At 38.4% G+C, this 15,465-nt stretch overlaps 1 protein-coding gene across 1 annotated transcript in view; it reads right to left on the bottom strand.

Annotated features, from left to right (window-relative positions):
• The window catches only part of AUTS2 (autism susceptibility candidate 2), a 1,207,424-nt gene that overhangs the window by 18,011 nt on the left and 1,173,948 nt on the right, over positions 1 to 15,465 (bottom strand). The window contains exons 11-13 of the mRNA XM_018557876.1: positions 14,420 to 14,464; positions 9,669 to 9,764; positions 4,207 to 4,278 (exon numbers count right to left, since the gene is read on the bottom strand). Coding sequence (XP_018413378.1) covers positions 4,207 to 4,278; positions 9,669 to 9,764; positions 14,420 to 14,464 — 213 coding nt within the window. The remainder of the gene's footprint in view (positions 1 to 4,206; positions 4,279 to 9,668; positions 9,765 to 14,419; positions 14,465 to 15,465) is intronic.

Genomic DNA, 15,465 nt, shown 5'->3' with positions numbered 1-15,465 from the left:
AATCAAGAGACTCCAATCTACCAATTACATCAATATTTCATCAGCACACTCAATAATACAGCAGCTCTGGGAATACGGGACTGTATCATTACAACAACAACAAATACTGCATTTCATGCACAAACTCTTTCCACTCCATCACCACAGGGAACCCGCCTTGCTTTGGAAAGAAAAAAGCTCAATGGGCATCGGGCTTACAGACAACAAATGTATTTGCTACAGCTAGATAAAGACATTCATTTTTCTTCTGCATACACTACTGTCATATCAATCTACTGATCAGAGTTTACAGCTGTTTAAAATGGTCCCCTCCTGAGAATGATCAGGTAGGCAATAAATGAAAAGAATATTCAAACAAAGAACATGACCCTATTTTTTGCTCCATTAACTATTAAATATAAGTAGATTTATTTAGGCATGTGCAATCCTTTGTTTTTTTTTTCATGTTCTTATTCTAATTGAATGTATCAGTTGTCCAGAGGTGTACTAATTACAGTGTTTTTTTTACAGGACAGTGTGCTCAGCTTACTCATTGAAGGCCCCAGTGTAAAGCTGCTTTAGATGGTGGTGAAATACAGGAACTACCCAGCTTCTCTCACTGTCTTCTAGATGATAAATAATTATCTAAAAAACTTGTTATAGGTGAATAGGAAGAGCAGTGGAAGGAGAGGCAAACACCAAGTAATCAAAGGGGATAATGTTAATCAAAACTGTTTTGTTTTACCGGTCAGATTGAAGTGTGCACTGGCAGTGACTAGCTGTCAAGGCCAAGGGCCAACCATAGACATGACATTTTCACCCAAACCTGGCTGTTTCATTAATTGCTCATGTTTTTGGTAGTTTAAGACATTTGTGGAACTTTTGGACCTATGTCTTTCCCTGCCTAAATCACTCCATAGGCTGGAAGATTCCCAACCATTGGTGGACAGTGGTGGATGCAAAAATTGCCACTCCTAGAAAATTTGGCCATGTAAGTTTTAACCTACAGATCAGAGGTAAAATGTGTGTGTAAAACGCATGCTTTACTTATCTTCCTACCACTCCTTCAAAGTAATGTAAATTTTTCTGTACAAGGCTCCCTAGCCAAGACTAAAGTGTGACAAAGGTCAAGTGATTTAAAATCAATGTTATTCAATACCAAACCTTTCAGAGCAGCCTTATCTGCAGGTTCCAATGGTCATAGGAGGACAACATGCTCTGTAAACATATTCCCATCACCATTTGGCATCTACAAAGCCTGTATAATCCAAGCACAGGAATGTTTGGCTTCAGTGAATGTTTCTTATCATATCAATGGAAAGGAAAGGGGGTAGGAGATGAGCAGCACTGGCAGATGCTGCATTGCGGGCACTATATCGTTAAAAAAATGTCTGGACTTAGAAACCCTCGCTTCATCTCTATAGGTTAGCCTCGGGCTATTATCAGAACCATAGTGAGATAATAAAATTACTCCAGTCTTCTACATTTTAGGGTTCTAAGTTATGTACTAACACAGTGATTATAATCTCTTCCTTATATTGTAAAGCCCTGTGCAAACTGTTGGCGCTATACAAATCCTGTATAATAATAGTCAACCGAACCATACAGGCTATTCTGCCAGTCACACACCTCAAACCCATTGTATAAACAATGCTGCCGGTCCACATTGCCCGACTGCACTGACAGCAACAAAGGACAACGAAATGCATTTTACAGACTGTAGTGTTAGTCTTGAAGTTGAATAACATTTTACAAACTATTGTGCAGGCCGCAGAAACACTATTTTGAATGCAACATTACAAGCCCAGTTCAAATAATCAGAGACCAGACCAGCACTAAGTATTTGCTATCACCCAGTGGTACTGAGAAAAGTACGTATATCTAAAGCGTACAGCTTGTAGAGACATCCGGCCGTGTAAGTATTTCTTGTACTAAGCACAGGATTGACTCGATACAATGAGCCCATGGATACAAATGTGCAAGTATATGGTATTATGGTCATACTGTTTAAAGCGAAAGTAAGCTTATTCTACAAACCACTGTGTTATTAGACTGTAAATAATAATAGTAATAATAATAGTCAGAGTTCCAGTTCGGAGCAACCCGTGACTAAGTCCACTGGTGACAAAACATGTTGGGCAGATAAAAAGAAAAACACAGTATGGAGCTGGATGTGATTAGAGTGGTTCAGTGGAGCTGATTGTTTCACTAGTTAAACAAGATTCAATAGTGCTGTATGCAGGCGTAAAAAGTGAGTGTATAATATAATCTTTATTTTAAAACCTTTTAAAAAACCTTTTGCACTATGAGCTCTGCATGATCGTTTAAGCCAATTGCCCATGGAATTAAGATTACTGTAAATATTGAGAGAAGAACCCACTGCTTATAAGAGAGTTTGATATAGTCTAAAGCTCTTGTTCTCAAAGAGTTGACTCACACCTTCTTATTTTGGATATTTTGCATATAGCAAGTTTTGGATTGTAATTACAGGATTAAAGTGGTGTTGGATACTTGATTACTGAGTGTTATATGTTTGATGTTTTGCATAATTTTATCATTAACAGATGGGTGGGATATATAGTGGTCCTCTAGAAGAAATGATTTAGTAAACAATAAGAGTAATAATATTAGTAGTCATCATCACAGTTTTGAGCTTATAGCTAATTTCTGGCCAACAAACAAGTCCAGAAATGATGGTGAGAATTATTCATTTACATATGATATAATAACTGAACATTATAAAATGTCATTATAACACTCTATTTCTATATTTTGCCTTTTTCCTTTGTTCGGTTTCATATGTCACCAAGAATGGAGACAGCAAAAAATGTAATTATCATAAAGTAAATCATTGACTGTGGATTGTATGACAGCAATTAAAAAAGAATAGTAAGTATGAGTAGATAAAAAGAGAACTGCATACATTTCCCCCACACAGTAATTAGCAGCAATACAGGCTTTTGGCGTGATTTGAGAGATATTCATATGGATCAGCTTGAAAGAGACTGTGGAATTCCTCTAATAATAACCAAGCTACAGACATTCTGTACGTGTTCTGGAGATACCTTATATATGCCACAATTTGATAATTCTCACTGAAAGCTAATTTAAGCATGCTTCTTCTGAAAAGCTGCATCCCGTGAGATTTCAAACTGTGATAATCTTTAGTTCAACATGGTACTGGGAAAAATGATGTAAAAAAAGCTACACTTTATAATTTACAGGTTGCTTGAATATGAGCCATTCACTATTCAGCAATACAATCAGAGGTTGAAATGGTAAAAGGGCAAGATTTGGTTGGGTTAAGGAACAGTATTAAATGCTTAAAGGACAATGTGAATGAATCCTCAGAAGAAAGATCTACTCTCTAACAGTCCCCAAATTTGTGGTAATAGTATATCACACAGCTTGAGAATGGTGTCTGTGTTATCGTCACTGGCATTATTAACTATTGCTCTTTGTTATTCCATTGTGATGGGTTGCCTTTTGTGCACTCCCATATATGCTGCTTAAATATTTTACTGCAAAACTGAGACAATGAAATGGACTATGAGGGCATGTTGACCTTTTGGTTACACAGCTTCAAGAACCTTTCTGAATAAATTGTTTTAGAGGCATTTTATTGCAAATAGATTAGCTGTGTCTTTCCTGAATGAACCCAACAGCTGTGCCTTAAATATATACCTAAGCTACATATCATGCATGCAAAGGAAGTGACATATTCTAAGCAAGTGTTAATTATGTAGAGGACATTTTACATTTCTGAAGAGGACAAACCTCTTTCTATAATCCTAATTAGCTCTTTAGTAATTTAAATCCAGTCACTCTTATCCTTGCTGAGTTAATAATTTTCATTCCAATCCTTACTCACTCATTCAAGTTCTAAATATAATAGGAAGCTTGTCCTTTGAACACTAAATTATGTCAAACAGCCTATAGGATTCCCTGGTGAGCTCTGCAACCCACACTAGCATAAGGGTGAGCACCCAGTGACAGGAATAATAATAAAATGACATTAAAAATGATCAAGAAAGACTTCAATCTTAGAATCAAGATAATATGGAGCATGTCCCTTAAGCAAGAAAACAGAAACTAAAGTCTATGGCAAGCACAAGGTGTAAGGCTGACTAGCTCTTTGTGACAAGGACATTTATCACTCCCAGGAGGGCCAGAAAGATGTTGACATAATGGTGACACTAAGGACTGAGTTCTCTCCCTTACACTTACCCTTGGGTCTTTCTGCAACAGAGTGTGTGGGACAGTTCCAGGTCTAGCTGCAACATCAATGGGATTGGAAGTCTGAGAAAGAGACAACATGTGAAATTAATTGGACATGACAAAATAGTTTTCTTCCCTGTGCTACTCCGTATCTCTTTAGCTCGTATTTGACAAGCCTCTCTGCCTGGCAGTTTCTTTTTTATTTTCAGGCAGCTCAGGCCTAATGGTGTGTGACTTTCCTAGATAAGTGAAGCTCAACATCATCTGTTTTGGCAGTGGGAATGAGGGGCAATATTAACATGAATCTTTCCAGGGTTCACCCTTCTATCAACCTTTACAATGTAACATAAAGCTCTGGCCTTCGAAACTCCAGATCATACGGAAGGTTAGTATTACCTTTCCATAGGTTGTACACTCGTGTCATTGTACAATTCTTTATTTCAAGTATCAGTAGGTTGAGTATCTTAGACAATATTCCCCCAGGGACAGTGATAATGAGAATAGCTCCCATCTCTAACCCAGATGAAATTACACACGGATCCTTCAGCACTACCACAAAGTTATCAGTTGAACTGCTCAGCTTCTGAGCTGTCCTCAATTGCCAATTACCACTGGACTGCAAGCTCAGCTACATTAAAATGTTGAACTTCCTAACAGAGTGATTTGTTTTCTTTTTAAAAAGTGTATCTGTAGTCTCTTTAAACAACATGATCCAACAGCAGTGGCCAAAGAGATACAAAGCTTGTAGCTTAATGTATCATTAAATCTGCAAAAGCTGGTACCTTTTCACATTTACACTTCAGGAAAAAGAAGTAAATCATACCTTCCACTAGTCCTACATAATTTATTATGAACTTTGACCATCTAGCTAACAGGCTGCTATTACAGTCACAGACCATTAAGGGTGCACATTGACTTTGAATATCACATCACGAAAGCAGGTTAAGTCCGTTACATTGACCTTGGGTCAGCACTGTATTAGATTGCAGGTACAGATTGTACTTTCAAAGCCACTTTGCTGTCACAAGCAGGAGACACAAAGAAAACAAGTATGTTTGCTAAAGGATGGAAAACATTAAACTGTATCATGTTTAACAATTAGTATACAGAAGGACAACTGCTAATAAATTGCGGTTTTGGAAAAAGGTGATGTGCAACAAATAATACGCATAAAACAAACTAGGTAACAACTAAAAACAGTGATACAAAATGCACAAACCATGGTAAGTACAATTATGTAAACCAATTATTACAACATATAAGTGTAAAAAATAAAGATGCACCCATACCGATACTAGTACTCACCCAAATGCTCCGATATTTACCCACGATACCGGAACTTCCTGTCAGGGGAGATTTCTTCTGACCAGCACTGCCGCGAGGGAACATGGAGCCGGCTTCCTGATTTGCCAGGAAGCCAGCTCCATGCTGTTTGGCCGGCTCGATGCCTGAGTAGCTAGTTTCCCGGTACTCGCCAATACCAATTCCCGATACCGATACTTCCACTGGCATGGAGCTAGCTTCCTGGCCAATCAGGAAGACGGGGAGTGTGTCATTACCTGCCGCCCCCGGCTTCTTGATTGCCCGGGCAGCTGGCTCCATGCTCCGATATTTACCCACGATACCGGAACTTTCTGTCAGGGGAGATTTCTTCTGACCAGCACTGCCGCAAGGGAACATGGAGCCGGCTTCCTGATTTGCCAGGAAGCCAGCTCCATGCTGTTTGGCCGGCTCGATGCCTGAGTGGTTGAGAAGCTAGTTTCCCGGTACTCGCCAATACCAATTCCCGATACCGATACTTCCACTGGCATGGAGCTAGCTTCCTGGCCAATCAGGAAGACGGGGAGTGTGTCATTACCTGCCGCCCCCGGCTTCTTGATTGCCCGGGCAGCTGGCTCCATGCTGTCTGGCTGGCAAAAAACGAATTGGCTGGGAAGCTGGCTTCTCGGCCAATCAGCTTTGAACTGGCCAAACAGCATGTACACGACTGCCTGGGCAATCAAGAAGCCAGGTGGCGGTAATGACAGGCCACCCAGCTTCCTGATTGGCAGGGAAGCCAGCTCCATGACAGCAGGAGTATCGGTACTCGGTATTGGGGAGTACCAAAAGTAAAAATTTGATACCGAAAAACCGGTATTGGGTGCATCCCTATTAAAAATTTGCATGTACAATTTCTTGAATACAAATTACTTCTGCTGAGATGTAGAACATTCAAGAATTATTTGTCCTCAGATAAAATGCCAGTAAAAATATATTGAGGCAATCAAGGAACAAATACATTATGATGTCCTTCTAATATCCAAATACATACTTAGAGGCCTTTCAAAGTTCCAGCCCATGGTTTTAATCCTAATGGTACAATAAGAATTAAGAAAACCATACTATAAAGCAAACAGCTCAAAGGCAAACAAGAGTGTTTTTTAATGTTTTAGAAACATTGTTCGTGCTGAATCACCTTAACTAATAAATACCCCATTAAAGGAACTTAAGTATTAATTACAAAATAATTAAATGCATTTTTAGATAGTCCAATTATTTGTTCATGCCAAAATAGTTATCTCCCTTGTTCTACTTGTTGTTGCTTTTAGCTTGTATTTGACAAGCCTCTCTGCCTGGCAGTTTCTTTTTTAATTTTCAGACTACGTACCTTAGTCTGTTTTAAAGTGGATTTCAAACAATTAACTTCTCTTATTTGCTCCCTTTTGGTCTTCTAGGAAATATTATTTAAATTGCTTTGTTATATGTTTAATAAGTGTGGAACTTTGCATTTAGGGTGATACCATTTTAAAATTCCGCTTTAGCACCATAAAACGGAAGTAATTTCAGTTGTGGTCTCTTATGCAGAAGCACACCGCTACAGGAGCGCCGGTTTTGTTGTTCTTAATAGATAATCTGTGTCGTCCAGTTTCAATGACACAGAGACCTATGCAGGAGAAGGTACCTTCTGTTCTGTAATGCTCCCTGTTAGTGACATATATATGTGTGCAGGTCCACACTTTTTCTTCCTACATGGGGATGTGCTGTTTTGTTTTGATGTGTTCAGTGTGCTTCTCACAATAAGTTGTTTTTGGTTTGGTGGCTGTAGGTACCCAAGAGAAAGAGCTTGGAAAATATTTCCCGTAGTCTATGATCTCTGTGAAGGAGGGGCTGCAGTTTTTTTTTAGCTACTCCATGTAGGACTTCCAGACATGGAATGTAGGCAACTACAAGTGGAACATGGTTTTGCCTTTGGGTCTGTTTGTAATTCAGAAGTTTGGCTCTGTGGATACCAACTGCTCTTCATAACTGAATATTTGTGTTTATGTGTATCCCTTTTTTAGTAAGACACCCCTAAGGTGTTCTAAGTTATTGTCTCTGTCCACAGTGTGAAACAGACACAGTTTTACCTTGTGGCCTGACTGCTGACTTTTTTTATGTGTCTGGGGTGGAAGCGGCTGTTCCTGTATGTGGGTCGGTCAGTGGATTTGTGTTTGTAGATGGATGTTCATCAGATGGATGTTTGTAGCGAGTTTCCTTTGACTGATATTGTAGTGTCCAAGAAGCTGTGTTTGTGAATAGTTTCATTTGAGTTTGATTGTGGGATGAACAAAGTTTTAATTATAGTGGAATTGTACAAGAAGGTTCTTTTTACTTGCTTAGGAAGTGCAAAAAATACCTGTAGATTTTGCCTGAAATCTTATAATCTGATAACTTCTTGTACTATCTGCCTGTGGACATATAGGGGTTATGCAGATGGAGAGGGGAGAAGAGATGAGGAGAGGTCTGTGATCATTGCAATCTATCAGAAATAAAGTAGGCAGGGCTGACAACACATACTTTGGAACTCAAAACCAAAAATACTGTGTTGTCACGTCAAAGAGGAAGGTGGGATCACACTTTATTTCTGGCACTTCAACAGTTATTTTTCTGTACTTGCAGCATGTTTAAAACACGGAGAAATGTGCATGTATTGCAGAGACAGGCACATTTACAATTTTTTTTTTTTTTTGCCTTCACATACACTTACAAGTCTATCTAAAGTCTTTTTTTTCATTTTGCATAGAGTAAGAAATTGTTAAAACCCATATCAGGTTTTTTTTTACATGTATGTCCCATTAGGGACATTTCTCCTTTCTTTCTATCATGTAGGCAAAACCAGATGTGAGAAAACAAATTTCTCCAAAGTGAGGCAAACACCCTCTTATGCAGATGAGAAAAAACTCTCCAATGTGAAGGAAATCCACACGTATTATGCATGTAAACAGAACAAGTGTCATTGTTGGAAGTCTTTTTCTGTCCTGGTGACAACTCAAAATTTTAGATGTTACCTCGCTTTCACAGACAGAGAGGGTGATTTTCTCTAATGGGGAAACAGAAACAAATAAAAACCTAACAGAGGTTATAATCCTTTCTTTAATGCAGTTTCAGTGCATGGCACAGTACTGACATTTTAACATTGGAGGTTGGTAATAGTTGGGTCATGACCTCATCAGTGTACTACTGATACTTTGTTGTCCCATTATATGTTGGGGCTGGAATTCCTTGACTTGGCTGAATTGCTAAACTGCAGTGTAGTCTGAGGTGGAAGTCCAGAATCTGGCTGTGTTGACTGCCAGGGGTGCCTGGGTCGCTAGGCTGAAAAACATAACTACAAATGTTTTGGCAGGTATGTATTTATTTCACCTAAATATTTAACTTTTAAGTGTACTGCTTTAAGTAACCATTGTTATTAGGTGACAGTTGGATGTGCAGGAACAATCCTACTTCCTAAAGATTTATTAATTTTAGATGCTTATATACACACACACACTCTTGTACTGTCTGAGCTTGCATATTTATGCCAAAGGAGATGCCTACTGTACATTTCGTCTAGCAGCTTACTAAATTTTAGATAGATGTCAACAGAGCAAGTGTCCTTATTGGAAGATTTCCCCTCTTTTCCCATGCTGGTGACAACTCAAAATTTTAGATTGCCCTGTGAATATTTGTAAACATCCGGATATATGTCAAAATTAACATTTATTAGTTAATATTATTTAGTGCAATCATTTTTCAATTTTATCATGCGATATCACATTATGGCCACACTAGATGGAGCTAAATGAGCATAGGAACTAAGTATGCCTTGTAAATAAAAAAAAAAAAAAAAGAACCTTCATTTTGGCATATATCTGCACAGATCGAATCTTCATGCATATTCGCAGAGTGAAGGGCCCTGTGTATAGTTTATAAATAGACCTCTATGTGTATGTAGTTATTATAACAAGGTTTCTATTGTCCACCACAGAGTGAGCTCCAGTGGCTAGACCTACTACCATATAGACAACATTATGTCATACAAAATTAGGAATATCATTTGTTTAACAATCTGACAACTTGTACATGTAAGAACAAATCTAGATAACCTCAGGACTGTAATATTTGAGTAAGAAGCTCTTTCCATTTTCTTACTGTTACCTCATATGTAAGTAGACAAACCAGCATCCCCTTACCTTAGGTTGAAAAGCCCCTTGTAGTGATCCAAAGGGACCAGTGGGAGGAATCATGGGAGGAATGCCAGATACAGCTGGAGGGTATGAATGAAATAACTGAAAGAAAGGAAGAAACATAATTAAAAAAACAACCCAGCTAGTGCTAAAATACACATAAAACACAATACAGAACCACAGCACAAGCGCAAAGCTAAAAGCAGGCATTAATGCGGGTTGAAAAATCAGTTCCCACTGTCAAGTCAGGGAATCTGGCTTAATAGGGAACTTTAAGGGCGTTCAACATTAATTAGCACAGAAATGATACCCTTGATGAATTCCTTTCTTCCAAAATAAAAGGTGATTTTGTAATTATGAATTATTAAATTGGATTGAATGCCTAAGTGGTTTCAGAATTTAGAGTACATCAAAAGCAGGAGGGATGTTAAGCCAAATAAGTCCAAGGGAAATAGCAAGCTAATTAAAAAATGAAGTTTTAAGAGTGCCAGGATTTCACTCCATTAAAACTCAATTACTTTGTTAAAAGGTTTAATGGTGTTGTGTAAGAAATTAAAGAATATGCACAATTATGACTTCATTAGTCTGCTTTGCTGCTTATACTGTCACTGCTAATGCTATCTATGGACCATTTAAGAGGCAGCTTTATTCTCAAGTAACAATGGGAAGTAGAAACCAACATATAAAAATAGTTATGCTATACAATCTCTCTGTATACAAAAACATATGAACAAAGTGCACCCTTCCTTATTTTGCATCCTGGCAAAAGAATCTGATTAATAAAAATATATAGCATCTATCTCATGTTTTACTTTCAGCTTAGTTGTACAGTGTACCTCCATTTTTATTATGAACTACATTTTGAGATGAGTAATCATTTTAGCCCCTCTGGTTTTATAGTTTGCTTGTCTATCTTTAGACTTGCACAGGTGCCCAAACACAAAAGAAAAGCTACCATAAAAGGGGCGGCCCAAAAATCTTTGCTCTGTATTTTGTATACAATTACCATTATTTCATTCATTGTTTCTGTTCAACAGGAAACATAAAATAAACACAATTTGTCATTATTCAAAATCAGTCACTAGACATCTTAATAACCCATCTCAAAATGTAAATAACGGTCTTCAAAATTCAAATATATGTGGAGGTCCTTGGAGAACAATATAATGAGGGTGGTTGTTGGAAAGTGTGCAGTTCTTTGGTATATTTTATCTTTCAACCAAATAAAAACAGAGAGAAAGCATTAAAGTGACCCTGCATTCAAAACTGAAAATAAAGGCAGAAGCTGGTAATATTATTGTACACGCTTTATTGCCAAGTATTATTACTTACATGTCAAGCACTACAGTGCACCAAACGGCAATGCTTGGGTGAGGTGTTTTGCTGTTTGTGTAGTTGTGTAGTGTACTACTGACAAGTCAGACCACTGTATGGACACAGCAGTAGTACAGACAGTAGTAATACTTGTGCGCACCATGTACCATAGATTTGCTAGGAGAAACAACGGCACTGTGGAGTGATAATATTGGGCAATTACAGCTTGTACAACAATATTAACAAAGTTTCTGCCCTATTTTCAGTTTGGCTTTAATAGTGTTGCTGTGGTATATTAGAAGGGCTAAAATACTTACCTTTCCTGAAAGAAAATGCTGCTTCAGGCTCCCCTCAATACTGACACCCATCTGAAGGTCTAGGAAGTTGGCCACATGATCTTTGATAAAGTGAAGGATCAACCAGTCTGAACGCTGATTCTACCCTTCAGCGGATATCAGATGACCAAGTGCCTAGCTATTCAGACATGTGGTCTGCACTGAAGGGAATCTGGTTCCAGAAAAGGTAATTCCAGGAAAGGTAAATTCAGCTCCTAACTTTTAAGTATGGGTCTGCATTAAAAAAAATTATTTACAGTATGCAAATGCAGAACAAAGACATCTTAGACAACAATGAAACAAGTCATAAGTTGCTTACAGCAGAAACATACTTTTACACAATGAATGTAAAAGGCAAGTGTAGCGATGTCTTTTCATTTATAAAGCTCTGCATTCTGGTCCACTGTTTGTTATAAAAAGAAATGGCAGTACTGAGCAGGTTGCTGCTTCCTGTTAAGGACTTTGCTAACATTTTCTGGTAGCTCCTGACCTAATTCCAACTGTTCTTGTACCTCCACAAGGGGTTTCTTTCCTCCCTGAACTCATCATACATCACTTTCTTTAAATAAAAGAGATGCCGTCTTTGCAACCACGGAACATGCTTTGACTAAACTTTTGGCCATATACAGAAATTATATTTCACAGGAAATGGTGGTCAATGTATATTACCACTGTTGCCCACAGTAAACAGCAAGGGTGCCTCACTATTTTTTGTCTATATACAGTGGGGGTAGGGGCATTGACTTATAATTGACTGTCATCATATATGAATGCCTGTATAAAATCCTAGAGATTTAAAGCAGGACTATGAGATGAGTGATTTCCACTCACCTCATAGTTCTAGCCGACCTGTGACAATGAGACTGTCACAGGTCGGCTCAGTAGATCGGGAGGTGAGCGAACACATACCGGGTTCGCTCACCTCTCGATCCTGTCACGGCTCTCTGCCGTGACAGGGGGAGGGGCTGGATTCCCCTCTCCGATCTGCCAGCGCTGACTGCCAGAACGGACGGCGGAGGGGGCGGGTACAGCTGGCTCTGCCTCTAGATAGGCAGAGCCAGCTGTCACTCACTCAGCTGGGTGGATCCCGACGTCCAGGTCGGGATCCGCTCCGGCGTGTCTTAGTATACCGCGAGCTGTAGCTCACGGTATACTGACCTTAGGGTAACGGGAGGATGCTAGTTTGTGTCCTCCCGTTACCCTAAGGAGAACTATGGGGAAAAACACTGACCCCATAGTTCTCCTTTAATGAAATATTATAAAGCTATTAAAAACCTATAGTATTTTGTAAAATGTTGTTTTCTCTTAATGGTGTGCCAGTTTTCAGCATAGGATGAACTGCAGATCACTGACATTTACAAGCACAGTTTGTGACTTATGTACTAAAGGAGTAAATTTTTCACTTAATCAAGTAAACTTGTTCACTCCAAACATCCAATCATACCCAAGATATACTCTATTATTAAATCAGCCCCAGTGACTCTGTTTTATCCATGCAGGTTAATTGGTAAATTATATGCAATTGCAAAAAATGCAATGAAAATTGTGTTTATGTTAAATATTGTGGCCAAAAGAAATAAGCTAAAATCTATTAAAAGGAAAATTGAAAATCATATATAGATCACATGCAGTCTAAATCCCCATTAGGTTACACATGAGAGAGACACAGACATATGTATTGGGAAATGTATGAGAACATACCCTAATCTAAAATAGCAACTGCAAAAGCATAACAAAATTCTAGTACCATAAGAGGCATACATATTCTAAATGACAGTTTAAGATTAGGCTTAAAAAAATGTCATATTAAAACGTCACTAACTTCAACAGGAAGATTTTTCTTGCACAGATAGACCTAAATACAACTAACTTAGGTGGCTGACATGAAATATTAAATGTGTTCAAGTTAGTGCTCCTTGTACCCTGCACTGTCCATTTTCTCAATATTGCTGCCTTTAATGGGGAAGGAGAAGGGGTTAATATTTTATATGTTTCAATCATCAATTTACCTATGCAGCACAAAAAGCTATTTCCACTACTTACTGTAGAAAAATGAACAACCTATGCCCTTGTTATGTCACTACAACTGATAATGAATCCCAAAATCAATGTCTTGGGGGAACCTTCACAGTGATGGCAGAGGCAAGCTTCTCAGAAGTCAACATGCCCCTTTAACTTCCATTAATTGCTCACACGAGAAAGTGGTACAGCAAGATAATAGATGAAGACTTTTCTTCATCTGCTGAACCACTGAAACAAGAGAGGGTGGCAGAGGAAGTGCTATGTTGCCTGGCACTAAAAGGCAAATTGTTCATCCTTGTCATTAATATCTTAATGCACAACTTTTGGTAGCTCTTAACGGTTCCTCTAACTACCTCTTAGATTTGCCTTAACAGACTCAGTAACCCGAATAGAATCCGTGTTTGCATCCTAAACAAAACAAGTTCAGCATTGCTGACAACTATCTCTTCATACATATCTTCATATCTGTGGTTCAAACAACTCTTTTCAATTACTGTTCCCTTCCTTCTGCTGGAGGCTTTCATAGGAAAAGGTATAACTTAGTAGCTCAGGATATAAACCTTCTTTAATGCTAACTCTGAGCCAAGTAGTAATGTATTGGTATTGTATTTCTTTTCCATCTGCTGCACACCAGATATATGCCTTGCATCACACAAGTTCTGCAAACCGTTAACAAATCTAAATACTTTGCTGGATTATAGACTTTCCATGTGTTGCAGCCATCATTTGATTTGCATGTGAATAACTTAAATTTCATCTTGTAAGTTTTATAACACCCATGAAATCCCTATTTAATATTCCTGGCTGATCATTATTCTCCCAGTGGGAACAAGCTCACGCTGTATGTATGTCATCTTTCTCACAGTGAGACTCCTTGTACAGTTTATGAGCACTGACAAATTTTGATTAAAAACAGGATAGTGCATCTCCAGAAGAAATGAATCACATGAATGAAGCTTGTATATTGCCAAAGCTAAAATGATTAGGGGAAGCGTTGAAATCTTGGCAGGTTATTGTGGGGTGATGTTTGCGGCATGCTACAGACAAAGATAAGCCAACATTTTAACACAGCACTTTTAAACTCACACTGTGACGGTAGAAGGGGTCAACTTTTGTAGGGTATTTGTCAAACTGCAAAGGGATCAAAGCAAATGGTTATTATGTGTCTTGGTATAGTATCTATAAAGATCATGATTTTATCACACGGTTTAACAACCAGCAGCACTAACAGCAGGCCCGCAAACAGTAGAGTGCATTGTGAACAAGCACACTGTTTAAACTACAGCAAGTAAATAGCGAATCTATTATCATTTCATCCTGATGGTTTTATGAGATAAATAAAACTCTGCAATGAATGTTGTGCACACAAAGACATTTTTATGTCTGCCTTGTATTTTATTTTTATGATAAAAGATGATCCCTATAAATACATTTCCCCACTATAACATTATAATGCTGCAGCGAGACTACTGTAGTCACCCAAGAGGTGCCTTGTAAGGAAATATAGGACTGTGTTCAGAAATAAGCATCTCTTTTATGACCTGTTTATTGGCGTTGTTCAAACACAGCCTTGTTGTTATTTATATATTGAGATGATAAGCTTAAAGTCCATACACAGAAATGTTTGTGCACCAGAGAGCTTGTGAACTATTTTCAATGGGTATCTATGACATTTGTAACACTTTATTTTACAGTAAACCCTCACCACCCTAGGTAAAAAAAGCACTGAAGGTGTCCAAAGACATTAGAGTGAGTCTCATGAGTATCTACAGCGTGTGAGGTACTAGCCAATACCACCAGGCTTCTCTATGGGAACCGAGAAAACCATGTCTGATTATTTTATTCCCCTGATAAGCCTGAGGTGACTTTACGTTTACAGACCTGAGACCAATACAGATGCCTGCTGCCTCCACTATTTATAGGCAGTTTTACACTTTATTGTTAAAAGATGCCTATAGGGGCACATGACGTCAACATGACAGAACAAGATAATATCAGTCTGGTTAAGGTTAAAGAACTATAGATAAGAGATTACAAATACAGTGTATGTGCATGAGAAGGTGTGTGCTGACCCTTCTCTAGTGGAGATCTTGTCAGCCTACCGAACCGCAGCAACAATGGGCTGGGCCCCT

The sequence above is a fragment of the Nanorana parkeri genome, unplaced genomic scaffold, assembly GCF_000935625.1.
Source record: "Nanorana parkeri isolate BGI_ZX_2015 unplaced genomic scaffold, ASM93562v1 scaffold308, whole genome shotgun sequence".
In the NCBI taxonomy this organism is placed as follows: Eukaryota; Metazoa; Chordata; class Amphibia; order Anura; family Dicroglossidae; genus Nanorana; species Nanorana parkeri.
The sequence above is the reverse complement of the archived record's forward strand: the minus strand, read 5'-3'. Positions and strand labels throughout refer to the sequence as shown.